General features: G+C 35.6%; 1 protein-coding gene across 11 annotated transcripts in view; it reads right to left on the minus strand.

The window, feature by feature from the left end:
* Positions 1-27776, minus strand: part of LOC139120186 (putative leucine-rich repeat-containing protein DDB_G0290503) — a 176847-nt gene that overhangs the window by 99049 nt on the left and 50022 nt on the right. For 8 of the 11 annotated variants that reach the window (XM_070684421.1, XM_070684385.1, XM_070684412.1 and 5 more), the window contains exons 4-20: positions 23777-23895; positions 23193-23341; positions 22670-22742; positions 22011-22169; positions 21340-21457; positions 20630-20680; positions 16407-16484; positions 15114-15170; positions 14298-14318; positions 12935-12994; positions 5216-5428; positions 3662-3883; positions 3125-3251; positions 2502-2656; positions 1418-1539; positions 1033-1073; positions 321-481 (exon numbers count right to left, since the gene is read on the minus strand). In XM_070684421.1, coding sequence (XP_070540522.1) covers positions 321-481; positions 1033-1073; positions 1418-1539; positions 2502-2656; positions 3125-3251; positions 3662-3883; positions 5216-5428; positions 12935-12994; positions 14298-14318; positions 15114-15170; positions 16407-16484; positions 20630-20680; positions 21340-21457; positions 22011-22169; positions 22670-22742; positions 23193-23341; positions 23777-23895 — 1926 coding nt within the window. The remainder of the gene's footprint in view (positions 1-320; positions 482-1032; positions 1074-1417; positions 1540-2501; positions 2657-3124; positions 3252-3661; positions 3884-5215; positions 5429-12934; positions 12995-14297; positions 14319-15113; positions 15171-16406; positions 16485-20629; positions 20681-21339; positions 21458-22010; positions 22170-22669; positions 22743-23192; positions 23342-23776; positions 23896-27776) is intronic. The other 3 variants (XM_070684358.1, XM_070684375.1, XM_070684367.1) reach the window with 3 other exon arrangements.

Genomic DNA, 27776 nt, shown 5'->3' on the forward strand with positions numbered 1-27776 from the left:
GACAACAACATCATATGCCTTTATCGAGAAACTGTAAATTTCTGTATATCATAATTTTAGCTTTATCATATGAAATTCGTAATGATATGATAGGTTTTTTTCGATTAAGTGACAAAACACAGGGCGAGCCCAGTGTTAAATCACGGGATATTATAAACCGTGCAAGGCCCAATGTCAAAATCATTAAATACAGTAAACAGTGGTTATATGAGACTTGGTGAACACTTCCAGATACAACACACAGCACAAGCTGGAGAGTGAGTCCCATGCCCTGCATCGCTCACAAGTGTACACTATAAACAGTCCAAACCACATCCTACCTGGCTCTCTGCTTCTGGTAGTTGTCTCTCTCCTGGCAGCAGTTGCAGTATACTGCTCAATTCTCTCTCATGGGTCTCTTCCAGTTCTTTGTTCCTCCGTTTTTCCTTGCGTAGTTGCTGCTTTGATTTGAGTAGTTGCTCCCCAACAACTGCTGCTTTATCTGTAGTAAAGAAATAATTCATGCCGATTTTTAGTTCCAAACACTTCAAGAGTTCATTGTCTGAGATTGATATTATCACAATAATGAAATACTGTTTTTGTTAATTCCAACTGGTTAAAGTAAATGGTTGAGAAAAATACAAGCTGCCTCATACTCACAGTTTGCTCAAAAATTTATATGAAGATTAGTTGGACATGTAACATAAGTTTTACACAGTTTAACTTTCATAAGTCTTGGGGAAATTTAATGTCATTTGAAAAAGTACTGAAAGCTTTATCAAAGCAAAATGGAAAGGTTATAAACATACAAGGTGGTTTACAAGCCAATGACTATGCTAGCATTTTAGCCTTACAGGCAAGTCCTTGTGATGGGGACTGTCAGGGAGGAAATCCTTATCTGTATATTTATATGAAAATGGGATCTATCAGTGTCCAAAGGATGAGTCACATTGAGTGTTGAGTCAAGAAGGCAAAATACAGACTGAACAAAACCCTTGTAATTTCACTACACATTTCACTTGTCAAGGGAGTTATATGAACATTGACACTTACTGTAATTATCTTGCACTTTTTCCTCACTTTCCCTCAAGGAACTGGAAAAAAAAATTATTTTCATATTGTTATCTCCAAAGGACATCTTCGTTTATAAACAGTCAAGCAGACAGCAAATTGTGTTTATGGGTGTCATTTATACCTTGCTGTTCATTGATGATTATCAAATCTTTTTTTTCCCCACAACTTTGATTCTGTTTTGATGTCAAATCAAATCACAAGAACTCGGGTATATTTGGTATTGCATTAAAACACCAATTTTAAAGATTTACAGTTCTGTATCTGAATTCAGAGAAGCATGTATGCCTCTTCACAAAGTCCAGGCTAACTAATGTTCAATTTTTGATGTGAATTCTCAGGAAGACAGCTCTTATATTATACTTACCGTTTGAGTTGTTGGATTTCACTTTCTAGCTGAGTTCTACATTCTAGCTGTGTCTCCAGGGCTGTAGTCAGTATTTTAGCCTCCTCTCTGACAGATTCCAACTCACTGAATGCATCAGACAGCTGTAAGTGACAACACACATTTACAGTACTACAAACAAAGATACCTTCACTTTACTTCATCCTTATCTGAAAGCAATTCTTTGTAAATTCATAGATTTTTTTAAACGTCAGAAGTTGATTTTTTTTTCAGATGTTTACGTCACAAACCTCATCCTAATTTTCATCCATGTCATCTCCTGAAACTGCTTGCAACAAAAAAGGAAGTTTGATTTAATTTTATGAATCTAGCTGCATTTTTATAAGAAAGTCAAGCTTTGACAGAAATATCAATACCAGTTGTGTTACGATAATTTTGACGTAACATGCCGGAACTTCAACACAAAATTTTACTAGAAGGATACATTCTTGATTTTTTTCCACTCATACCTTCCTTTCTGATTTTTCATTATCTTACCACACACAACAAAACATGCGGACCAAAATTAATGAAGAACCATTATGCTAGCTACACAGCTTTACTTTCCAGTTCAGATGAAAAGAAACTCTTCTGACATTTCTCCCTGAGAAAATTCTCGACAACAGTCAGGTGCGAGTTACGGAAAGCAAACACAGTTTCTAACACTAGAGGGCGCTCTTAACAAAGGGTGCTAATACCATCACATCTTGTCCTTCATATCAAATTTAATCCATTTTGAACATTCTCACAAGTACAAATATCCTGTATATTTTGGTATGCTTTACTTATTTACAGTAATGTAGACATGATTTTTTATGGTAAACATCGATATATCTGCTAAGGAGGTTTGATTTCTTTATAAATTTTAACTTTTTTTCAAAAAATCTTGAACAATATCAAATTAATGACACATACCTCACTCGGTATGAAACTGAATTACTGAATCTACAATGAATTTGAAGGATATAATCGTAATGCAGACAAAAGAAATGGATGAACAAAAGCAGGATGTAGAATGGATGTAATCAGCGTTCATAACACAGCAAGTATGTCTTTGGAAACTCACCTTGTGCCGAAGATCTTGAACTTTGACCTGTTCTCCAGTCAATGACTGTTTTAATTGTTCCCTGATTTCAATACTACTCTCCATTTCACTCTGAGACATGTTATGCAACAATCGGATCGCTTCTTCATGTTTCTGTTGTATCCGACAATTTTCCTCTGTGAAAAGAGACATATATATTTTCATTTTATCTTATGGTGTGAACATATTTTGTATCTGAAAACTGATTCAGTTTGAATACAGAGAGCACCAAAACAATAACATAACAATATTATGTCTGAATTTTTGTGCCAGTTCACTCAAAACCTTTGTTACATCCTTATGTATTTTTTCAGCAATTTGGACCTATGTACTGTGAAATTGGGATCATAGTGTCAACAATCCATCAAACATTGAATTTCTTTTGATTATGAATTCATTCTGCTCGATAAATTAATTTCTGATGACATCAATTTTGTTTTGGTATCACTTTTAACTTGTCTTTATTGAACTATCCACTGACAAAATTTTGAAAATTCAAGATCGGTATACAAATGAAAAGTTAACTAAGAAAAATCATTTTTTCCATCATTTTAAATATTTTGAGTGTTTTGTAATGTCTTCACAGAAATTTGTAGAGTACAAACCTCTGAGTTGCCTGACTTCTTTTGAAAGCTTGCCAGCTTTTTTATCTGATTCTTTCTTCATCTCAGTCAGACTCTTGACATTGTCAACAAAGAAGTCCATGTTTTCTTCAAGGTCATGTTTCAATTTCTACAGAAAAAATATGATATGGTCCATTGAAAGAACAGAACACCAGTGTATGGTGTAGTGGATGACTACCCCTTTGACTACAATGGTTTGTCCCAAACCTATTGTTTATCAATGGCGACAGTGGACTCTTTACAGGAAATGGGGGTTAACAGGTTAATATAGTATGGTACATGGGGTTGACTGATCATCGGTAGACATGAAATTATTCAGATAGGTAGTTTATATGCATACAGAGATAACCCTCTGTTGGCTATCTACACACACTCTGACACACTGGAAAAGTGAAACAAAACAAGCATCTAAGTTGTTAACAAACAAAAATATATTCAAAAACCTGATTTCTGTGAAAACATTTCGCGTATCGACAAAATTTGGCTGAAGTTGTGAGGAGAAGGGCAGAGTAATGTTACCTCTGGAGTGGGTAAGTTGTCGTCATGGAGATCAGTGGCAGATAATTTATTGATCTGTCGAAGGACAAATTCTTTCTTTCTCTGGAATTCTGACGACACCTGGGCTGCAATCAGACTATACCTATCCATAGACATGGCAGATGTAGATGCAACGTCAGATGTTGTATCATCTAAGAGATCATTCCCACACAATGGTGAGGGTAGATTGTTATCTGCTGATACCTGCAAAATCCAATCACATAGGACAAAGCCATTAGCAGTTGACTTGATTACACATTAAAGGTATACTGTCACCTGTTCCAATTTTGCTACAGTTCCCATGGAAAGAGAAAATTTAACCAATCACAGATTTTAAGCGGGTGGCTGCTTTTTAAAAACAGCGCCCTCACATGGGCATTTTGAATACCAAGGAACGCCCCTTTGACCATATATGGGCATATTTAGATTACAGGTGACTGCATACCTTTAAGATGATATCTTTCAAGATCACACGACGATTGGTTTCCTAATTAAAGTAGAATGCACCTCGGGGACAGATATTCGGACTCTCAAACTTTTACAATTCTTTTCTGATATACCACTTGTTGAGGTTCATTTTAAAGCTGTTGGTGTATGAAAACTTTTTAAAGGCTTAGTTTTTCGAAATTCGAAAATTTTATTTTTCTCCACAAACTTAATACAGGGATGGCGGCCATTTTGAATTTTATATATCAGTAAATCTTGGGTTATTTGTTTCTCTAGTATCAAAACTTGCATGGTGATTTTCAGTTTTTATTCTTGATTTTGAAAGAGAATAGTTGAAAGATTCCTTGAGGAAAGTTTGAGCGGAAGTTCAAGTCTTTCACTTTCGAGGTGCATACTACCTTAAATTTACATATCACAGAATGTGACTCTGATCACAGTCCCTCCACCCTGATTTTCTAGTTTAGGAGTGAGAGGGCCTTGGCAAGGACATCCTGTCAACTATTGACTTGTTCAGGTGGAAATCTTCACAACTGTATTGCATACCATTGCGGGCCTCTATACATACATTTGGTGTTTCACATTTTTACATGGGACTAATTTCGACTTTTTCCATAAAAAGATTTTTAAAAAAACATTTGAAACAAATAAATGAGTTGCTTTGCTCATGATTTGGGCAATTGAATATGGAAAGATCACCAGCGGACTGTTGTACTATTCTTATTATTTCCAATTCTGTTGGTGTACACACAGTGGCTGAAATTGATGCACTTTAAAAAGTTTGTATTTCAGTGAATAACATTATCCCTTAGATTGCTGTACCCAACAAGATTTTAGTGCAACATTTTACCAATTTTTATGAATTTTTCTGCAACTTTTTTGATAATTTTGGACAAAATGGACACCACATTTCATTGGCTACAGATTTTTATAAAACTCTTTGCAACAATTTGATAAAAACTGACTGTGGTATATTTTATAAAGGCGACAAAAATTGACTTCAATGCTAAAAGCATAAACTAATTGGCTAAGATGCAGAAAATTCAGTGTTTCTATGGTATGATTTCAGGTGTAAATCCTGCACAAACTCACCAAGGAATGGAGTTCAGATCGCAATGACAAATGTTTGTCTCTTTTGAATGGTGTACTTGTGGTGATAGGTGAGATGACTTGTTCAGGACATATCTTATCATCATTGCGTTCTTCATCTTCTAGCTGTGCCTGTTTCTGTGCATGGTAGCTAGCTATCTCTTGCTTTGCTTCCAATAACTGATTCTCAAGTTCTACCTTCTCACATTTCAAGTCCTGAAAAAAAAAACACAAACAAACGTTTGCATTGATCTATTTGCTTGTTTGTTTCTCTCTATGTATCTCTTTGTATTGTTTGTTTCCAATAATGATATGCACCACACTGGTTTCTGAAAGTACATTCATGAACTAAAAAATATCACCTACAGCAATATCCATTTCATAATGTGATTTTTACATTTATGTTGGACAGTCTGTTTAACAAGTTTGATACAACATTATTGGTTCTGAGGCAAAGTATGGCCTGTAAAGTGAGAAACACAGCAACAAGCGTAAACTTCAAGCAGTGTGGGTACAAAATGCAAAGTCAGTGCCCTCCTTTTGCAATACAGTGGGTTTCAAATCAGTGCCACAACTCTGTATAGACACATTGTATGTACATTATAAATGATGAGCTTGGGTATCACCACACATTTCAAAGTCACCGACTCATTGATTACAGTAATTACAGTAAACCAGCATGGGTTTGCTGAAGCTAAAACTGTCTCACATACGAAGTCGAGGTACCGCATTGAAACCCACTGTAATATGTTATGAATAAAACTGTGAAAATACAATCCATTAACAATACAGCAATGTTTACTTCCACAAATAGAAACCATTTCATTTTAATATTTGACATGTCAAACCACTAATTGGTTAATTGTTGACGCTGCTAATATTTACTTGCATGAAACCATCCAGTCTCTCAGACAAATCAGTCGGAATATATCACACACAATAACCAGTATTTTAAGTCCAGTATTGGAAAAAAAAATGCATATAAATGCTGTGCCTGATTGTCTTTTCTCCTCAAATCCCCTTTCCCAAGTCACGATCTGATTTACACACTTTCACAAACTCAAAAGCAGTGATAACGGGGTTAAGAAATACTCTTTTTATTTTTGTGATTAGGTCTGCTGTGTAGGGTATGTGTAGGTTATATAGTGCACTTTTACAATTGTACGCACGTCCACTACAATTGTACTCGCTACATCTAGATTTTGATCCAGTGGTTTTCCAGCCTAGGTTGGGTTGTCCAAAATTCCGTTCTTCCCTGTAGATTTAGTCTGCTGTGTGTGTGAAGGCATACACATGTACAATTGTACGCACGTCCACTACAATTGTACTTGCTATAACTTAGATTTTGATCCAGTGGTTTTCAAGCCTAGGTTGGGTTCTCCTACATTCTATTCTTCCCAGTAGATTTAGTCTGCTGTGTATGTGTAGGCATACACATGTGCAATTGTACATACAGCCAATTTCGTACATAGTACTTTCAGCTCTTTCAGCCTAGGTTTGGTTGTGCATTCTTTATCATGCTCATACAATTCTAGTGGATTCTAATGGTGCACCAGTACATGAGTCTGTCAGATCAGTAATATTTCAACTCTACTGATCAGTTCAATGACTTTATTACAAAAAAAAAAATTTCTATGCTGTTGATTTTCTACCACCTGACGTATGTTTCATGTGCATATTAACAACAACATAGAATTATTTTGTCTTGTAATATTTTGACATGCACTCACACATTGGCAAATATCTGAAGGATGCATAATATGGTAAACACCATCACATTTTTGATTTGACTCCATTAATATGCACAAACCTCAGTAATACTGTTTTGCAGGAAAATTTCAAGTTTTTTATCGGCAGTGAAACAGAGATGATCAAGAGCATTTATCCCTTTCACCGCAACTATGGTGTCGACCTTTACAGTAATAGTAATAGTAAATGTGGACCTTTCCACTTGGAGATGGGGTGAAAAGGTTGAGGACTAATGATGACTTTGAAATAGCGACAGATGATTATAGGACATACACGATCAGGAAATAACCCTTTGAGTGCTGTAATTTTCCCACCAAAATTTTAGTGCAACATTTTACCAATTCTATGAACTTTTCTATAATTTTTTGATAATTTGGACCAAATGGACATCACTTTTCATTGACTACAGTTTTTTTAATCAAAATTTTGGCAAAAATCTGAAAAAATTAACTCTGGTATATTTTATATATCGGAAGGTGACAAAAAGTGACTTTGGCGCTCAAAGGGTTCAAGGACAAGGTGTTGTCTAAATGAAGAAAAGGGAGTTTATACGTGGTATTGCACAGAAAGTGAGAGAAATTAATCATGATTGATATGCTCTGATTGGACAGAGAGTGAATTGAAAGTAACAATGGCGTTCATCTAATTTTACCCGCTTAGGGCAGACAGACTGATAATACCGAGGGACCAATTAAGGACATCATTTATCTGAATCAAATTGAGAAGATTAGTTTCATTTTTTTCTTATGATTGGCAAGAAATCAGATTAGCACAAAGCTGAGAGAAATTGACTGTAAGTGGGAACGAGTACCGGTATGGTTTCCATGCAGACTATAAGCTGCCTAGTGTGAGCCTAGGGCCACCATGGCTGTATTATGACCAATAAAGAAATTCTGAATGACACTAGAAAAATTTTCTAGGTCAAAATGTTATCCTCCCTGCAGGGTAAATACAAAGACATTTGATAAAATGCTTGATAATGATGTGAATTAATGGTCCCCAAAGAACCAGACGTGCCTTGAATAATCCTGAACCTGATTTTTTTTTCTTATCAAATTGAAGCATGACGGTAATGAGAGTCACTGTTCTGAAAAACTGAAGAATAAACCAGCCAAGTGCAATTTTTTTTACAAAATAATCAATAATTATTGCAACTTGGCAATGATCAAACTCTGTGAAAGTAAAGTTGCACAGGCTCCTGATAAATATCATCATGTTGTATTTTTCTCATTAACATCATACTTTCCTGAATTAAGGTATATTGTCACAGAAAAATGTCTCCACCATATCAGTATAAGTCAAGCTTTTTGGAAACGTTAGTCATCATACATAGATCATCTCATATAGTTTCCATGATAATGCAATATGATTTTCTGCAAATATTTGGTTTTGTAAAGTGGAACAAATTCAAATATTGTTTCTTTCATTTCACTGTGGTATTTCATCTCTTTTCAATTCAATTCAATTCAATTCAATAGAACTTTATTTATCCCAAACATGGGCAATTAAAAAGCGTGGCTCAAATACAACATCAAAAAAATATATATAATACAAATTTACAAAATGGTAGGAGACGCAGGACTATACAAAAAAACAGTTTAGGAATCATTTAAAAGCCGCACAGCGGTTGGAATGAATGACAACTTGCGCCGGTTTGACCTGCAAGCCGGGTATCTAAAACGCCGACCAGAGGGAAGTGTGTCGAACTCTGCTGATAAAATATGATCACAAGACAAAAGAATTGAGCGGGCTTTCCTGAGTACTTGCTGATTATAAAACGTAGAAAGACTTCTCTGGGGTATACCAATTAGTTTTGAGCTAAGTGAAACAATTCTATCAAATCATATTTTATCTGTTATCCTTGGTCAATGACATTCTTTATCATCAATTCACAGATGTTAGTACCTCAATAAAGCCTTTCTTGGGCAAACTCAGATTCAAGATTATAATGAAATTAATAATAGTCATGTATTTTCACTTAATTTTGATGGGAGAGTACGGGCAAATGAAGGTAGTTTTTAAGATCCCAAATTCAATGTTAAAGTTTACACAGAAGACACTTCAGGTAGTATGCATCTTGAAAGTGAAAGACTTTTGGTTAATGAACGCAACTTTGTTGATTACAGATTTACTACAGATATTTGCAAATTTAGGAATTTCCAAGCAAAGATAGAATATTGCTTACCATCACAAATGCTATGCCTGTGATGTGATGTGATTTGATTTGATTTGATTGATTTGATATGATTTGTCCAAGTACAATATTACTTTTCATCACAAATGCTATCCCTGTAATGTGATGTGATTTGATTTGATTTGATTGATTTGATATGATTTGCCAAAGTAGAATATTACTTTTAAATGCTATCCCTATAATGTAATGTAATGTGATTTGATTTGATTTGATTTGATATGATTTGTCCAAGTACAATATTACTTTTCATCACAAATGCTATCCCTATAATGTAATGTGATTTGATTTGATTTGATTTGATTTGATTGATTTGATTTGATTTGTCCAAGTGCAATATTACTTTTCATCACAAATGCTATCCCTATAATGTAATGTAATGTGATTTGATTTGATTTGATTGATTTGATTTGATTTGTCCAAGTGCAATATTACTTTTCATCATAAATGCTATCCCTATAATGTAATGTAATGTGATTTGATTTGATTTGATTGATTTGATGTGATTTGTCCAAGTACAATATTACTTTTCATCACAAATGCTATCCCTATAATGTAATGTAATGTGATTTGATTTGATTTGATTGATTTGATATGATTTGCCAAAGTAGAATATTACTTTTAAATGCTATCCCTATAATGTAATGTAATGTGATTTGATTTGATTTGATTGAGATTTGATATGATTTGCCAAAGTAGAATATTGCTTTTTATCACAAATGCTATGCCTGTGATATACGATTTGTCAATGATTTGACATGACTTCCCAAATCTTCTGAGCTCAACCTCTAAAACAACACTAAATTGAAAAATTCCAGTGTATTATTCAAGACAGAGATTTCACACCTTATATTTCATACGTATTTCATACGCTGTAACAAGTCCCGTCAGAGACTATATATGTAACAAATCTCGTCAAGACACCATTGAAAGTAATAGCGTTCCTATTCATGCTTGTATTGAAGTAGTCGAAGTGATTAAAAACAGTCAACTTCCATGTTTGTTTTTCCTACACTATTGTCTTTGGTTCCTGTTTTAGGTGTGAGATTACATCCCATACATTTTAAAAGCCATACATTTTAAAAGCCATTTAGAAATTAACTTCAATTTCAGTGAATTTTCTGTTGATTTTGTGCTTGATGTTGCAATACACCCTTTGATATCAAGGATTACAACTCTTAAGCACCAAAACAGAAAAAAAAGTTCAGGACTAATACTGTGACACTAACAGGACACTAAAGCTCAAATAACTCTTGACTAGAGATGGTATGAACTGCCATAACTAATCTAAGCATCAAAATTTACATAACTTACTGGAATACAATCCTGATATTCATCCTCAATAACAATGGCAGAGCCATCAAAAAAACAAGTAAAAATACTTGTTTCCGTCATCTTGTCAATTAATCTCACTGTTTGCAGTACAACCGAATATCCTCTGTACCAGTAAATCTCTAGGTAGGGGGAAATTGTGACGTCAACAGGCAGGTGAAAGGATATTGTTTAGTTTTTATGTCATCCACAATGCTTGGATTAGGTGTACAATACACAGCTAGAAGTCACAGTAACACGTGCGGCAAAGATTCAAACCGAGGTCTTCACTGTTGGAATCCTTCTTATGCTTAAAGTAAGGCCATCTAATTCAAAGGGTGGTAAAATGTGTTTCTTCTCTGAAAGGTTATTAACGCCGAACTTTTTTTCAAGTTGTCAAATTGATTCAGATGCTGCTGTTGGTAGATCAAATACTACATGCATACATTGGATCTGCTTCGGAGGACATCAACACAAGCCTGGAAACACAGCCAATCACAGCTAACATCCAGAATTTCAATAATCTTGAAATCCACTATCAATTGTTTCACATCACTGCTGAAATTCCATCAGCTTGACAGCCATGTATACTGCATCTCTGGAGATCATACAGGGCAAAGCAGCAAATCTGGCAGAGCCAGCATTTTACATTTTTCCTTTGGCTGTTCCACTGAAAGTTCTCTGGTAACCTAACTGCCAGAGGCCAATATCTTGATCATTCTTACAAGAAACACCAGTGTCAACTTCCCCGACCTCTTCTTCACAATTCTTTCAAACTACACCGGACGTGCTTTCCATCCCAAAGCTAAAGATGTTTTACAGTCATGAATTGACAGTGTTTGCATAAGGCTGCATGAGCACAATTTTAAGACCATGGGTGCCCTGGCACATACCATTGTGAGATGGGGTGGATATGGTGATCTAAAAACATGCTCTATTTAACCCTTTGAATGCTGTAATTTTTTTCCCTCCAAAATTTTAGTGCAACATTTTACCAATTTTATGAATTTTCTGCAATTTTTTGGATAATTTTGGACCAAATGGACATCACATCTTGTTGGCTGAAGCTTTTTATCAAAATTTTGGCAGAAAGTTGAAAAGAATTAACTGGGTTATATTTTATGAAGGCGAAGAAAATTGACTTTGGCGCAAAAGGGTTAAAATATCACCAATAGTGCAGTTTAATGTTCAACAACTACTTACTTTAAAAGATAAGGCAAAATAGGACAGTTATAAGGAGAGAAATTTAGAATCAGATAACAGTTATATCATTAGACTATTCTAAAATGAGAACCACATTTTGCTGATTGAAATCAAAGTAAACAGAAATTGCTGAACATATTGTCATTCCATTGTTATGAAAGGATTTCCATTTCAAATCCATAAGTGCAATCCATAATAGTTGACACCAAATGTTACATCAATGTCAATTGAAAACCATGCAACAGGTGTTTATGTTATATGCTATCAATATTTCATATTTCTATGTTTAGATAAAACTGATTATTTCCAAGGACTTATTTTGTCTCTATTTACTGGGGACTTTGGGGAGAGTGGTAGGCACTGGGACATTAGGTGGTGGGTACCTAGACTTCTGAGATGGGGACTTTTAGGGTTTGGAACACTGTACTCACAGTGGTAGGTACTTACAGTTGTGGGTACTTGCAACAATAGCTATCTGCAGTTGTGGGTATACTTGCAATGGTGGGTACTTGCAAAGGTGGGTATACTTGCAATGGTGGGGTACTTGAAAGTGGTGGTAACTTGCAGTGGTGGGCACATTGGTGGTGGTGTACTTGCAGTATAGGGGATGTTTGCAGTGGTGGTACTTTGCAGTGGTGAGTACTGCCGCAAAGGTGGGTGTTTGCAGTGGTGGATACTTTCAGTTGTATTTGCAAGTGGTAAATATACTTTCAATGGTGGTACTTGTTTGTAGTGGTGTCAGTTTGCATTGGTAGGTACTTAAGATTTATTTTAAGTACTAAGGTAGATCTGCTTTATGTAAATTATTATAATTCTGACAAATAAGACAATCTACATTAGTCAAATCATGATGGCCAATTTTTATGATCCCTTCATGACCTTACATTCTGGTATGGTTTGTGGGACACATTTTTCAAAGTTAACAATTTTACTGAAAGGCAAATGCAAACTTTTACTGAAAGGAAGCGACAGGGGAAATCATGAAGAATTCAGTGATCCTCTGATCAAACTAGCCAAGTCATGCAACTAAACAAAACAGGATGTCAGGTCATGGATGGGTCATGTAAGGTCATGGACAGGTCACATAAGGTCATACATGGGTCATGGAAATGGCCAATTCTTATATCCAGTGCAGACATGCAGAACTGATGTCTTATTTTTGGCGTGTCTTTTCATCTATTGATAGTTTGCATTTTCAAGTTTGTTTTACTTGTTATTTATATGGTCATCAGCTGTTCTAATCTTATTCACACATCACGTCTGGTTACCTTATTCAATCTTGACATTTCTTCCATCATTTGCTGAAGTTCCTCCAGTTTTCTTGATTTCTGTTAAAACACAGTAAAAAAGTAAGTCACATGAAAATCAAGAACAATGCTCATTACAATCAACAGATCCCAATGTTTCATATCCATGATGTGATACAAAGGCAACAAATACAACTCCATTCCTTGAAACTATAGGTCTGCTTCCAAAAACTGATGTTATCAAATGAGTGTACATGAGACCAAGTCATTAAAATGACTAAGAATACTTTTATAATAATGGGAACATCAAAATTTTCTCTCCCTCCTGCTGTGCAGTTAAACCTGTCATTGCATACAACTCTCAAATCAAATTGACCAGTGTGACTGAGTACATACTTCTTTTCAAGTCGTAATGAATTGAATTTGACCTGTCTATTAAGAACACATCAATCAGAGACAAATTTTGTGTTGCTGGAAGACAAAGGTCGAATAAACACCTTTCACTGTACTGCATTCTCAGTAGTGGTAATTCTTAAGGTCGAATAAAGCCTTTGAAGTTATATGCAATTTATGTCAATGAGAGGTTTGGTACTGTAATATACTTAACACAGCAGTATGTGATCTTGCTTTCCAGTGTATTTATGTTTAATTGGAAGTGTAATAAAGGTGAAATCAGCACTGAATATAGCACTTTAGATGTAGAAAGGTTCAAAGTAATTACTAGCACTGCAGAAAAGTGGCGGCTATACCAAGGAAAGAATGGCAAGTGTTGCCACTGAGAAAACACCAGGTATCTTTTATTGTGTTAGATCTTTGTACATTGGAAGTACAAGAAGTTCAAAAGTAGTAAATTTAATGCCAAAATTTGACATGAAATAAAAAGGGGTATAGATGTGTCAGCTTCTGCACAGTATTCTACTTTCCACCCTTAATTGGAATGACCCAATTGTTCAAAATAAGTGGTTTATTCCATTAAAAACAAACAGGGGTGCAAGGGGTAGAGAAACCCTTCCTGCCTGATTCAATCATTTGTCATGTTCAAAAATTAAAGTTTCACAAAATCAACATTTTTGGGGGGTTGCAGTTGATTTTCACACAGAAGGGGAGACGATACTGTATACAGTTAGTAAAAAGTGAAATTGTCCATCCATTATCTATACAGTTACTGAGAAAATCAAAATTCTTCATTAACGGAAGATTTCACACCTCACAGACACCATATTGAGTTATACAATCAGAAAGCAGTAAAAGAATCATGAAAAAAGGACAAATTTCTGCATCAAGCATCATGCAAATAAAACTGTTGCCATTCCATAAAAGATAAAAATCAGTACATGGACAGGGAAATCAACAAAGGCAATAACACTATAAAAACACAATCTACCTGTTGTAATATTGACATACGCTAGCGTTGAAAATAAAGTGAATACTATATTAGTGTCTGAATAGCATACAAATGATAGCAAAGGCTGAGCTGAGTGTTCATAAGTTTGAAAATTGTTTTCCTCAGGCACGTTGTAAATTTTTGTGTTATAATTTCATGTCCAATGGGGGCCCGGCAGAAATTCTAATCCACTGAATCTGCTAGAACACACTTACAGTGAATACTCTAGCAAATACTGCTGTTTCACGTCTGATTTACATCTTTGAAAACACGTACTACAAGTCACTACTGCTAACCCTTTGAGCGCCAACGTCAATTTTTGTCAGGTCCAAACATTTTGTTCTGATTTTTCCCAAAATTTTGACCAAAAAGTGGAGTTTACAATAAGTAATGTCCACCTGGTCCAAAATTTTCACAAGAATTACAGAAAAATTCATAAAAATTAGTAAAATTTGTCACCATAATTTTGGTGGGAAAAAATACAACTCTCAAAGGATTAGTATGATAGCTGATTTTGGCCCTTTCTCCCTGTCTTCTGATGTACAGGTCCAATTTTACCTTAAAATTGTGGGACTAGACCAAACAACGGTGGCGATAGTGTCGAAGCTCACCATTAAAAGAAGCCTGCCAATCATTTTCAATAGATAGGTCCGATGCACAGAAACTAATGGCGCATGCACAAAATGATCTCACTAAAACTTATTAGATTTTCTTCACATATAAAAAATGAATTTAAGCCAATATGATATTTCTAATGCTCCTACTACCAACCTGTCTATTTCCAAATTTATCTATTGCTTGGAAAAATAATCTTACCTCTGTCAATTCAACTTCTTTCATCACTACTTGTTCCTCAATCTCTTGATTTCGTTTCTGCGAAAACAGATTTTACACGGAGTCAGTAAATTGATTTCAAGACTGAAGTAAGTCTAGCAGTGTAGCAGCAAGATAAGATTACCATTGCATCACCAAGGTAAAGTTACTCTCAACAATTTACATTTTAATAGTTCTGGCAAGTCAAGAGGAAAAAGAAACTATAGATAGTGTATTGAGTATAGTATGGGACGAGAATACATTAGCCCTTAGGCCACAATGATAAAAAATTTGTTTCTCATCCTTGTACATGTCCAATCTAATTCAGACATATCTAAGATTTTTTTTACTCTGGAAAAATGTGATTGCGCCAAACAGGAAACAAATGACAATGTCTGTAGGATCACACTGTGAATAGCAAACACAGCATTGGGCTTTGAAGAGCATGTTTGCATCAAATGTACTGGTTGTAACACATGTATTGGTTGGGGCTATTACCCTTCTATGTCACTGATGTACAATATGATTCTGGAAGTCAGAAAATGTCTTGGCAATTATTGATTTATCCTATTCACCCTATTTCTCTTTATAGAAGTCCGATTTCACCATGGAAAACAATGGTATTGGGTCAAACTATTGTGGTAAAAAGGGTTGAAACAAATATGAACAGCTAGTGCCATGACATGTTCACAGAATCCACCAAAATATTCACTCATATAATTTTGTCAGAGACAAGGGACGGACGAGAAAGAACTTTGTCTTCAGATCAATATGAATGGAAGAATTAATATATGGTCACTTTGATGCAATATTTGCCATTAATTTGCATATGTATTCTCCAGATATGGTAGTATGATATAATTTGGTTAACATGGAGTAACATTTAGTATAACAAACCTGCCTCAAAGGTGATGAAATTGGATTACTGAAACCATACAGGAATGTAAAGTTGTACATACGGTATTTTACCAAATAGACAACTTTCCTGCCACATAAAATGAAATAAAGTCTGCACAATGCAAAATAAACTGTTGCCCAAAATGGCCATATAGTATCCAAATTTCAATTTTGCTAAGTTTTGAAAGTGGTCAAAAAGCCTAATGAAATTAAATATTAGCAGTTAAGTTTAACATAAATCTCAAAGAGAGAGTTTATATGCCAAGCTAGCAAATACTCCCAAAGATACATTACTTAAAATTTGAATTTTCACCACTCTTTGTCAAAACAAATTAAATTCTATTAAAAACAAATGTAAATGTTCCAGGAGGGAATATTAATTATTATTTTATAGCTTACCTTTGTCTCCTCCATGTTTAACCTGACGTGTTTGTTATCTTTTTGTATCTCCTCCAAGTTCATGGTTGCTCTTTGAAGCTGTCAGAGTAACAAAGATCACAAAAGATATCAGTTTAAAGAACAAGTTTTCTTCCAAATTCAGTGGAACATGGCCCTTTGTAAGTGTTTGAGTAACAAAATATTAAACATTCTTCCATAAGAACAATTAAACCTCATCTAAATTCAATGATGCTCCTTGAAGCTATTGAGGTCCGAATAACCAAAATATCATTACTACATTGTAAAATTCAGAATATGAGAAACCAATTCTCCAGCCAACCCAAACTTATATCAGATGTTATTTTTGGACTGTGGTTGCCGTCAACCTTTTAGTTGTGTTGTATTTCCAAACACAACTACAGAAGTCATCAGTCATTATATATTATGTATATGCAAAATTACAATGATGCACTGTTACGTGGCAAAATTCTCTTCACAAACGGCAACAAAAGTATAATGCTTACTGTAATTTGATGAAAATTCTTTATTGACTGAAAAGAACTTTACTGAATCACAGAAGATGCAAATATATTGCATCACGCACAATTAAACCTTGAGCTGTTGACGACTGGTTCGCAATATCCATTACATACATTAAATAATTTTTCTCATCCATAAATAAATTCATGATATCAGTAATCACCACATTTGTATGTGTTGGTTAACTGAGTTTGCATAAAGGCCACGTAAAACCAGTAAAAATATGCCTAATCTAAACATGAGGGAACGCTCCATTAACTTGGACGTACCCGAGTAACCCGAGTTTGTTATCAGAGGATTAATCTCTATGTCAACATATGCGAACAGATTATCTTTTAGTGTAAACAAACATTAGCACTGCCGGAACTACTTTTAGCGTGGCCAATGCCAGTCGGCGCCTGACTTGATGATGCCCCCCCCCCCCTGTCCAGCACTCAGGATTTCTAACCAGCACTTGCTGTTACTTTGAGGTCATCATTTAGTTCATAAAATTGCATGAAGAGTTTACAAAATGATGGTACTATAGAATCCCTTTCAAATAAAATGCTGTTTAAACAATACTAGCAGTTAATTAACGTACGCTGATTTTGCATATGAAAAGCTATTTTTGTATGAATGTTTATACCCCTATAAAAGAAAGTACGGTAGCGAAAATCAGCACAACAAAACAGGACTTCAGCACAACAAAACAGGACTTTTCCTAAAACGTACTCTTTCAATTTCAGTTCAGACTCACATTGCGGAAAGGTGCATGCAATGCAAATGAAAGTCACGAGCAAACTTTGGTGTCAACGGATCCAGTCTTTGAATTATCAATGAACACTCACTTATTTTTCTGGTCAAAAGCCAAGGCTACTTGTCAATCGCAACATGCCTCTCTGTTTGAATCCGCGTGTTCATTTTTAGCCGGATGCCGGCCAAATTGACCGGCTACTTCCGTATTTTGGCCGGCTACTTTTCAGCAATGTTTCGCTCTCTAGCCCCGAAATTCTGGTTTTGATAATAATATTTTGATATTTGTCTTGCAAGCCGGAGATAACATTTCAGAAGTGCCTATGTGGCTATATGTAATCTAGCAATTTACGCGGTGAACTTGTTGCTATCTAGTATCAGCCTGTAGTACCGCGATCTGCGAACGTGTACTGTACTGGGAAACGCTCTCGAGGTCATCCTTGCTTTCCCGACTACAGCCCGAATTATTCCGACGTTCACATCGGGTGCAGCTTACCATTGGACTGACGTTACGCCCACCAATAACGGCCATTTCCGAAAAAGCCGACGTTTGTTTCTCTCAAACGCGAAGAGAAGAAAGTCTCAAACGCGGAAGAGAAAGTCGACGCTTCAGAGCTTTTGTTTTCTGCGTAAGAGTTGGGCCTTGTCTGATGGGTAGGTTTTTGATCAAATGTAAAGCAACCAAAAGTTACTGAGTCTCATTTTTCATACTTTTGAAACGCCACCTACGTCAATCCATCCATAGTCGATCATAGATCTACATTGCGTTTTGTGGAGGGGCCGTGGTTTAAGCGGAAGGGAAAGTCTACGCGGGAGTCTACGCTTGAAAACGTGGATTTTCTGTGTAAGAGTAGGACTTTGTCTGTTGGTTGCCGGAGGTTTTAGATCAAATCTAAATAAACAAACAATTACTTGGTCTCATTTTTCGTACTTTTATAACGCTACGTCGATCACAGTGTCAAATTTCAGGTCGACCACAGTCCCTACATCCATGCTCTATCCACCGGTCTGGAAACGCCTATATTGTAAAAGGTGTCAATCACCTGGACCGCACAGCCAAACCGCGATACGAGGGGCAGTCACGTGATAATGCGTAGCTTGGTTTGTCCTGCATGCCACAGTCCCCGATTGTGTGTACGCTTTTCTTGAATTTTCGCTGTTTTTGCTCTATTAAGTGTTCTCTGCGTCTATCTACGACACAAAGACGGAAATCATCATATCCTGAACCGGTGTTTGTTTTTCACGATCCTTCTCCCATCGTAAATGATGATAGTGTGCGATAATTTCTGGGGTTGATCGCTGCGAGTGTGTTGACGTAGTACAAGCAGCGGCTGGAATCAAACCGGAAAATTTGTCGTCGCTTTCTCTTGCAATGCTAGTATTCAGTGCCTCCAAATATGATAAAATATGTTTTCTGTGTAATATTCTGTGAAATCATGTCTGTTAACTGAGCAGAATAGGAAAGACAACTGCAGAAATGCATGGATAGAGGGACTGTGGGTCGACCGATATATGTGTAAGCTCACTGTGTCACAATCGACTAGTTGACTGCAGGTGTGTTGTACACATACGGTGTCGTACATCTTGACGTTGGGTGTCGTCAATTTGGAATTTTATCAAACATGAACACTGGGATTTAGCTCTCTTTTTCAATTATATTCAACATCACCAAAAATCAATGGTAAGCTCGCGAATTCGTTTTATGTGAAATTAATACCGTGAATTAAATCACTGAAAATTGTGCCGTTCGTCGACCGGCCTCGTTAACTGCCTCTACTATTTCTCCTTTCTTATAATATGTACGAGTGGCCATACTGTTTACAGACGGATCCAGCTGGCAATTCATTGACTTAAATTCGCTCTATAGGAGATGTAATGTCACAGGATACGCGCAGCTCTTGGAGTCCTTACTCGCTCTTTACGTTGTTTGCAAGTGCAAGAAAAATCTCGCCACGTGGAAAGAACGTTCCATGCTGTTCTGATCACATTTGCATATATGATCAATGCGCGTTACTGAAGTGAAGCGTCCGAAAATAGGAAACTTGAATGAAAATGAAAGAAGAACGATATTTTGTTTCACCATATTTCTAAAACTTAGTTTAGAGCCTAAATTAAAGAATAAACTAGATTACTTGCATTGAAAAAAAGGGCAGTTCACTTTTTCCTGTCAACATAGTTCCATGTGCAAGCATATGTGTGTGCCCGTGGTATTGAGTGAGTCGTTACAGCCCTGACGTTCCTATCATAGCACCAGCTCGATAAGATAATCGCAACAATGGAAAATTAACACCTTGGGGATTAAAAGTCTTCTGTTTGTCACCCGAGTTGGCAGGCAGCAACTCGGGTTTCAGGTACCATCAAAGTTAATGGAGCCTTCCCTAATGAATATGACCCTAAGTGATATAACTGTGAAGTGTTTGAAACCTGTGTCAATTACATGCACTGTATCGCTAATCTTTCTGATTAAAATTCAATATGGAGGCATCATGGGCCAGTGGCTAGAGCAGTGGACTCACGATCAAAGGATGGTGAGTTCGAGCCCCGGCATGGCTGTGGTGTTGTGTCCTTGGGCAAGGCACTTTATTCCTCATTGCTTCTCCCCACCCAGGAGTGATGGGTACCTGGTAGGACAGAGGTTGTTATGTGTGCGTTTAGCTCTGCTGCGCTTATTGGCTGCACATGTGAGCTGTTGTCTGCTCCCCAGGGAGTTGAGTGGTATAATATTAGGTCCAGTGACCAGGGGTAATAATAATTGTAAAGCGCCTTGATCACATCTACTTGTGGATATGTGCGCTATATAAGAACCAAATATTATTATTATTTATTATAATCAGGCTTGCAGGATTTCAGATCACTGACCGATTGCCCCGTGGCAAAGTAGACCTCTTATAAAATATCACCACATCAAATGTTCAGAAAATACAATGATAACGCCACTCTTGAAAATCACTGAATGATTAAACTGTGGTTACCTCATCTTGTAGGTTTGATATTCTGATATCAACAACACTCTTCTCTTTTTCCTGTAAAAACACACAATTTTGATTTGAAAAATGACATAGTTTGCAGAAAGAAAAATTGATAGGATTGACACTTGGGCCTGGTTTTAATAATTTTTAAGTCATACACAATCAATTTACTTAACTAAATTGCAACTGTGCAGAGTTCTGAAATAATATGTCAGAACAAGGGACCTGTATTAAGGTAGTATGCGCCTTGAAAGTGAAAGACTTAAACTTTTGCTCAAAGTTTCCTCAGTGAAACTTTCAACCTTTGTCTCACCAAATCGACAATAAATATCAGGGGTCATCGCACAAAATTTGGAACTAGTGAAAAAAATAACCAAACATTTTGTGATATTTGAAATTCAAAATGGCCGCCATCCCTGTGTTAACTCTATGGCATGCTAAAAAACTAATTTTGGATTTTCAAAAAACTAAGATGGTGAAAAGTTTTCTTTTTCCAAAACCTTCAACATGAGCTCCCCTCCAGTGGTAGATCAGAAAAGAATTGAGGAAATTGGAAATTTGAGTCCGAATATCTGTCTCTTAGGCACGTACTACCTTAAATAGGAAAATATATTCACGATCAAAGTGTGATAGACTGCATTGTTTGGTAAAATATTAATATTTAGAGCAAATATGACATGATTTGTATTGCACAAGTTCAAATGATATCTTACCATCTGAGTACACCTGATTCTGAGATCTCTGTTGTTATCTTCCAGGGTTGAAATGGCTGATCTCAAGTCTTCATTCTCCTCCCTCACAGAATTAGCCCTCTGTATCGTCTCATGACAACTGCAAAAAGAGCAACAAAAACAATATAGATAATCTAAACTAATGTAATATCACACTCATACAACTACCACATCAAATGTCTGGAGAGAGATAAACCAGAAACACATGGCTGTAAATGGATTAAAATACTGCCATTAATTGACTTTACAAAAAGTGAAACCACACTTAATACCAAATATTACTTTTTTCTGTATTCTTAGAAAGGCAAAATGGAAATCTGAAAGTAATCTAAGAGACTATTTGTATCATGCTTCTGATTTCAAGTGAACCTGAGAGAAGATGTAAGTTACTGTTGAAAGAATCTGGTTTTGAACAAACTGACCATCAAAAACTTCCAAGTTACCTTTTCCAAACATTAGGTTTTTCTGTGAGGTTTCCCGGATATAGATATTGGTGATGCTAATGAAGTCATTATTATCGCCATTGAATTTCACTTTTTTAAGGTAGACAGAGGTAAATTTTCAGAAAAAAAACACATGCAAAGGTCTATTGGAAATAACAGGTGCAAAGTAAATTATGACCGTAGCTAAATATTCAAGTTTGGAAAACGTACCTTTTGAGTTTATTTTTGAGGTCTTCCACATCCTGTATCAATGCAGCATTGGCGTCCTCTGTAGTTTCCATCTGTGCATGTAGTTTGACATTCTGTTCTGTCAGTTTCTTCACTTGATATTGAAGATCTTCAATTTGGTTTTGTAACTCTACCAAGTCACTGAAAACACACGATTGATGAAAAGTTGTAAAAAATTCTCTTTGAACCAATGTAGAAAAATTCAAACTCTTTCAATGAAGATTACTTTGGTTTCACAGCCATTTTGAATTTCAAATATTGGTGAATGTTTGGTAATTTGTTTCTCAGTACCAAAATTTGCACGGGACCTGATTTTCATGATTGATTTTGAAAGGAAATGGTGTACAGTTTGCTTGAAGAAAGTTTCAGCAAAAGTTTGGAGTCTTTCACTCTCAAGGTGCATACGACCTATAAAGATTTATCATCCCTCTGAACAATTTAAAATATACAGAGAGTTTGTTTATTTTTTTACAATTATTTAATAACATCAAAGCACACAAATTTCAAAAAATCTTCACCTAGAAAATACACCCATGTCATTAGTATCATGAAAATTATTACTAGTCATTTAAATTTACAAAGAGCTCTAAATTCCACGATACACACAATCCTAATACCAAGTAAATAAATGTTTCACATACTTATCACATGTCACCATATCATCCCCCATTGTTTCTAAGCTACCAAAGCTGACTAGAGACAAGTCATGTATTCCTGGGAAAAGAGAAAGAAAAACAAACACAACAATGAATACAGGAATTTACTTTGTGCAATTATTCAACTGTTATGAACATTTTGTTTTTGAGATACTTCTTTTCATAAATGGAAATCCTTGCATTTAGAGATAGACTGATTGTAACACAATTAATACTATGAGCATCAATATCTTGAATTCCTTGCATGCATCAACTATCTTCTTCAACTCTTGGGATATAATAATAACCAGAAAATAAGACATTACTAACAAAGGATATGGAGAAGATGTAAAAAGCACTGGTGATGGCTAGTAAGTCACTTCTGACGACAAAATCTGTACAGTGCAGGTCTAAAAATCCTACCTTGACTGATATAATCAATAAATTTCACAGCCTGCGCTATAACGCTTGCTGGCTGATTGTCAACTCAGTGACAGCCCTGAGGTAGCTGGGTATACATCCTGTTTACCTTGACTAGATTTTGGACTTGATCCAGATTGTCTGTGATGGCTTCTTTCCCATCTTGGCACGGGAGTGGATTCCAGTGGAGTCTGCCTAGATGAAGTCTCGGAAAAATCACTGTTATGTGTGTGGTCTTCACCTCTGCAAGACAAAATGCTGAAAGTTAGCTACTTCGTATGAGAGGTCCAACTCACACAACTTTCATTATTCTTTGCCTAAACGATACAGTTTAGAGTGGTACTGTATGAAAACAGTGTAGGAGAGTTATGAGATGACAACTACAGATAATAAGTGATATGATTCTGTACCAAACACGCTTGACAGCTGTCATGAATGACAACCATTACCAACCCTTTCACCACTATGGTTTGTCCCAAAGCAACTGTAATCAATGGTGATTGTGGAACTGTTCACAGAAAATTGGGGATGAACACATTAAACTTAGGGATAAAAAGGTTCATCCATCTTCTAATCAAAGTCCATATCTACTATTTTCTGCAGTAGAGCTGTACTTCTATTTACGAAAATAGCAGTGGAAGTGTAAAACAGACAAAACATGGCATGTTCAACTGATAAAGACTGTCCACTCACCTCCTACTTTGCAGAGCTTCAATCCACTTTGTAACACCGATATGATATGTCTGTAAATCAATGATTTCATCTTGGCCATGTGGATCCAGTATCTTACCAAGTTCTTCTATATCACCAGACTAGAATGTAATTCATAAAGTCAATTGATGAATGGAAAGTTTAACATAGTGGAATAATTTTTTGTAACATTCCTAGATTCATTTTTATCATCTGAGAAGTTATGCCATTGATTAAAAAATATATTTTGGTTACAGGAAGAATAGTCTTGAAGATGATTTCATATAGTTGAATACACTAAAATTGAAATGATAGACTGATAGTAAAAAATGAGTTATTTTCATCATTTTGACTGATCTCATTCCATCTCTGATATTTCAATCACACTGTACAGCTTTCTGTCTAAAATCTTTACCATTTCCTGAACTAGCTGAATCACAACACAATGGCCAAGTTATCTTTTAAAATAATTTCATGACATGTAACGTAACAAATGTCAGTGAATTGTCACCAGGAAAAAACTTAATAAATATAGTTTATTATCTGAACAGGCACGGTACGTCGACATGAAAATAACAATTTAAATAATGTGATGAATCTTCATGAATTTATGTTAAGTTTACTAAGGAAAAGGTTTTGTATGATCGAAATGCATTGTGTTCAACTTGACCATACTGTTTGTATATGTGCTATGTCAAATATGTTTGTTTTAAACTGTATTTTATTTTAACTCAACAGTATAGCATACATGATGCAAAGTGTTGGAAAGGCTAATGCTCTGTGTTTCAACATATTTCAAGGAAAATAATTAGAAAATGTATTTGTTTTACAGATCATAATTATAATAAAATATTATCAATAGCTCATATTATTCTCTGTAACCTCTTTTACCTTTTCAAATTTCATATATAATTCAATATGACTTTGGAACACAGAGTGAAACTGTGAAAAATTTTGAAATCAAACATGCAGATATCAAAACAAGTATGCTGTGTTTTCAGATTTTCCTTTTCTATTGAAGAAACACACAACGCTGAATATTGTCAATAGCAATTGCAAAAATAGCTATGGCTATCTGATTCGTTTACTCTCAAGTAACTGCTGACTCAAAAACCAGAAGTTGTAAAGTAGTACCATCAATGGGCTATTCATATTCAAATTGGACTGATTTCATTGGCTGTTCAATGAGTAGTGATACATTGAGCAGGCAAATCCCAAGTAGAATTTACATATGAATAGGAAGATTAAAATAACAACTGTGCTATCAGTAATGGTGGCAAATTCAAAAGAGGTATTGTTGAGGCGACTCAAAGCGCTAACTGTTGAGGTGTGCTTGGGGATAAAGCAGAAAGAATGGGGTAACTGTGTGCTACCTGTAATTAAAACTACCAAGTGTGAATTAACTGTCGTACTCTACAGGAATTCTCATACCCGCTGGATTCAAACATGACTGACAAAACCAAAATGACTGTGATGAAATCTTGCAAGTTTTCCTTGCAGAAGTTAAAAAGGATTAGATGCTGTTGTGGTATATTCTCTGAGCACACATAATCCTTGATTCTTTTTTAACAGAAAGAAGGGATTTCGGTAAACTAAAAGTTGATTCACCTGCAGCTTTTTAAGGGTATACTTTGCTGCTCATATTTGTTTTAGACCTCTTGACATAGTCATAATTTTGTTCTGCATAGTACATTTGCAAACACTCTTGATATTGAACCAATGTTATCATGAGTGGAAGATATACATTGTCAGTGCAAAATCTGATGGTGCTCATTATTTGCATGATGTTATTCAAATTTCGCACTGAACAACAATTTCAAAACTTTTGTGGTAGAACTTTGACTTGATTAGATTGTAGCGTTAGACACAGAATTGTTTCAACCATCTGTTGCAATTTTAGGCTTTGGGTATTTATTCCACTGGGAAGAGATTAAGCTGAATTGGACCAACGCCAAGATGTTCCAATAGAATTGTGAAAGAATAGGTATTATGTCTTGCATTTTAACTTCTTTATATAAGGGTGATTCTACACAGAATTGGATACTTTCTCTGCTTAATGTCTCCAACAAAACTGTTAACTATTGATACTTCTGTCGGCAGAATGAAAACTTGACAGATGATATTGCCTGTGTCTGTTTTGTAAGCACTTCACTGTTGAAGTTTATCCCTTTGACTGCTGTAATTTTTCCCGCCAAAATTTTAATGCAATATTTTACCAAATTTTGTGAACTTTACTGCAAGTTTTTTCATAATTTTGGACCAAATGGATATCACATTTCATTGGCTACAGTTTTTTACCAAAATTTTAGCAAAAATCAGAAAAAAATTGCCTGCGGTATATTTTATAAAGGTGACAAAAATAGACTTTGGCGCTCAAAGGGTTAATTGGTTTGGGCAGACGCAGGGTTTGACACTGTGAAATCCAGCCGACAAAAACACATTTTCAGTGTTTTACTTGTAGTTATGCAAAAGATCTTCAAAAGCTATGGTTTTTTAAAGTCATTTCTTCTGAAATGCAGAAAATGAAATTTTAAGGCTGACTGTAGGTTAGAGGAACAGTTACGCTTGAGACAGAACTAAAGCTGTACATTAAGTGAAACATGACGCAGGAGGCATTACACACAGGACAAATTTAATCAATACAAGAAGAGCCATGTATGGTGTGCTTGCAACCTTTCAAGTCATATAATAAGATCAAGCACATTGCTTTCCGCAAAACATTCTGATGAAAGAGCTGTTGTCTTCAATAAGTAATGCTTTACAGGCAAAGTTATACATCGAATGTAAAACATAAGAATGCCTTTCATATAACCTTTTGAAATAGTTTCCATTTATAGCTAACTCTTAATTTATTTGTTGATTTCTGCTGGCAATGCTGTCGTTGGACAAATGAAAGCTTTCCAAACACTAAACGCACTCCCTGTTCACAAAATAGATTTTCTATTAGTTAAATCTGCCACAGGCAGATGTCAATATTGACTAGCTGTGGAACATGCTATTTCTAAGTTTGTCCATAGCAAAGAACACAATTACCCGTATATCTACCGATTCCAAGGCACACATAAATGGTGCAACAAAGGGGAAATCTTTGATGTTGAAAGACAACAAAATGGTATCTCACTTTATTGCTTTAACCTGTACACCCCCAATGCGAAGTAAGCAGATCTATAATCATCACTATAACAATGGCTTTGGACCAAACTATGGTTGGAAAAAGGTTAAAATCCACAACATCTAAATGCCCTTTGCTTATTTCTCAAGGTGGAATGCACCTCGGGGACAGATATTCAGACTCTCAAACTTTTCCAATTCTTTTCTGATCTACCACTTGTGGGGGCTCATTCTGAAGTTCTTGTAGTACGGAAAACTTTCACTATCATAGTATCTTGAAAATCAAAAAACTTTGTTTTTCTCCACAGAGTTATCACAGAGATGGCAGCCATTTTTAATTTCAAAATACTGGTAAATCCTGGGTAATTTGTTTCTCTAGTACCAAATTTTGCGCGGTTACCCCCTATTTTTATTCTTGATTTTGAAAGAGAATGATCGAAAGATTCCTTGAGAAAAGTTTGAGGAAAAGTTTAAGTCTCTCAATTTCAAGGCCATCCTACCTTAATTTAGAGAACTGACTTTCATCATGTGGTCTGTTACATTTCTCAGCCTAATGCTACCAGCAGAAATAAAGATTAAACACATAGCATTTGTGACTTTACCATCCCCCTTTGTTGTGAAGCGGTGTGAGTTTGCCATTGAATACTTAGGGACTGTACCAAAATATGGGGGTGGAAGGGTTATACAATGTGGTTTTTGCACCACTCTGACGTTACCCTTATGATGAATACCTCTGTAAATAAGCAAAAGGTGATCTTCAATCAATAATTATGTTGTTATACTTTGAACATACCATATTTTGTTGATAAAATTCATCTTTATTGACATGGATGGTTTATTGTTTTCGCGTCTGCTGAATAATCAGGCATTTTCTTCACTCTCCTGGAAGCAA

Source organism: Ptychodera flava, chromosome 2, assembly GCF_041260155.1.
Source record: "Ptychodera flava strain L36383 chromosome 2, AS_Pfla_20210202, whole genome shotgun sequence".
Taxonomy (NCBI): domain Eukaryota; kingdom Metazoa; phylum Hemichordata; class Enteropneusta; family Ptychoderidae; genus Ptychodera; species Ptychodera flava.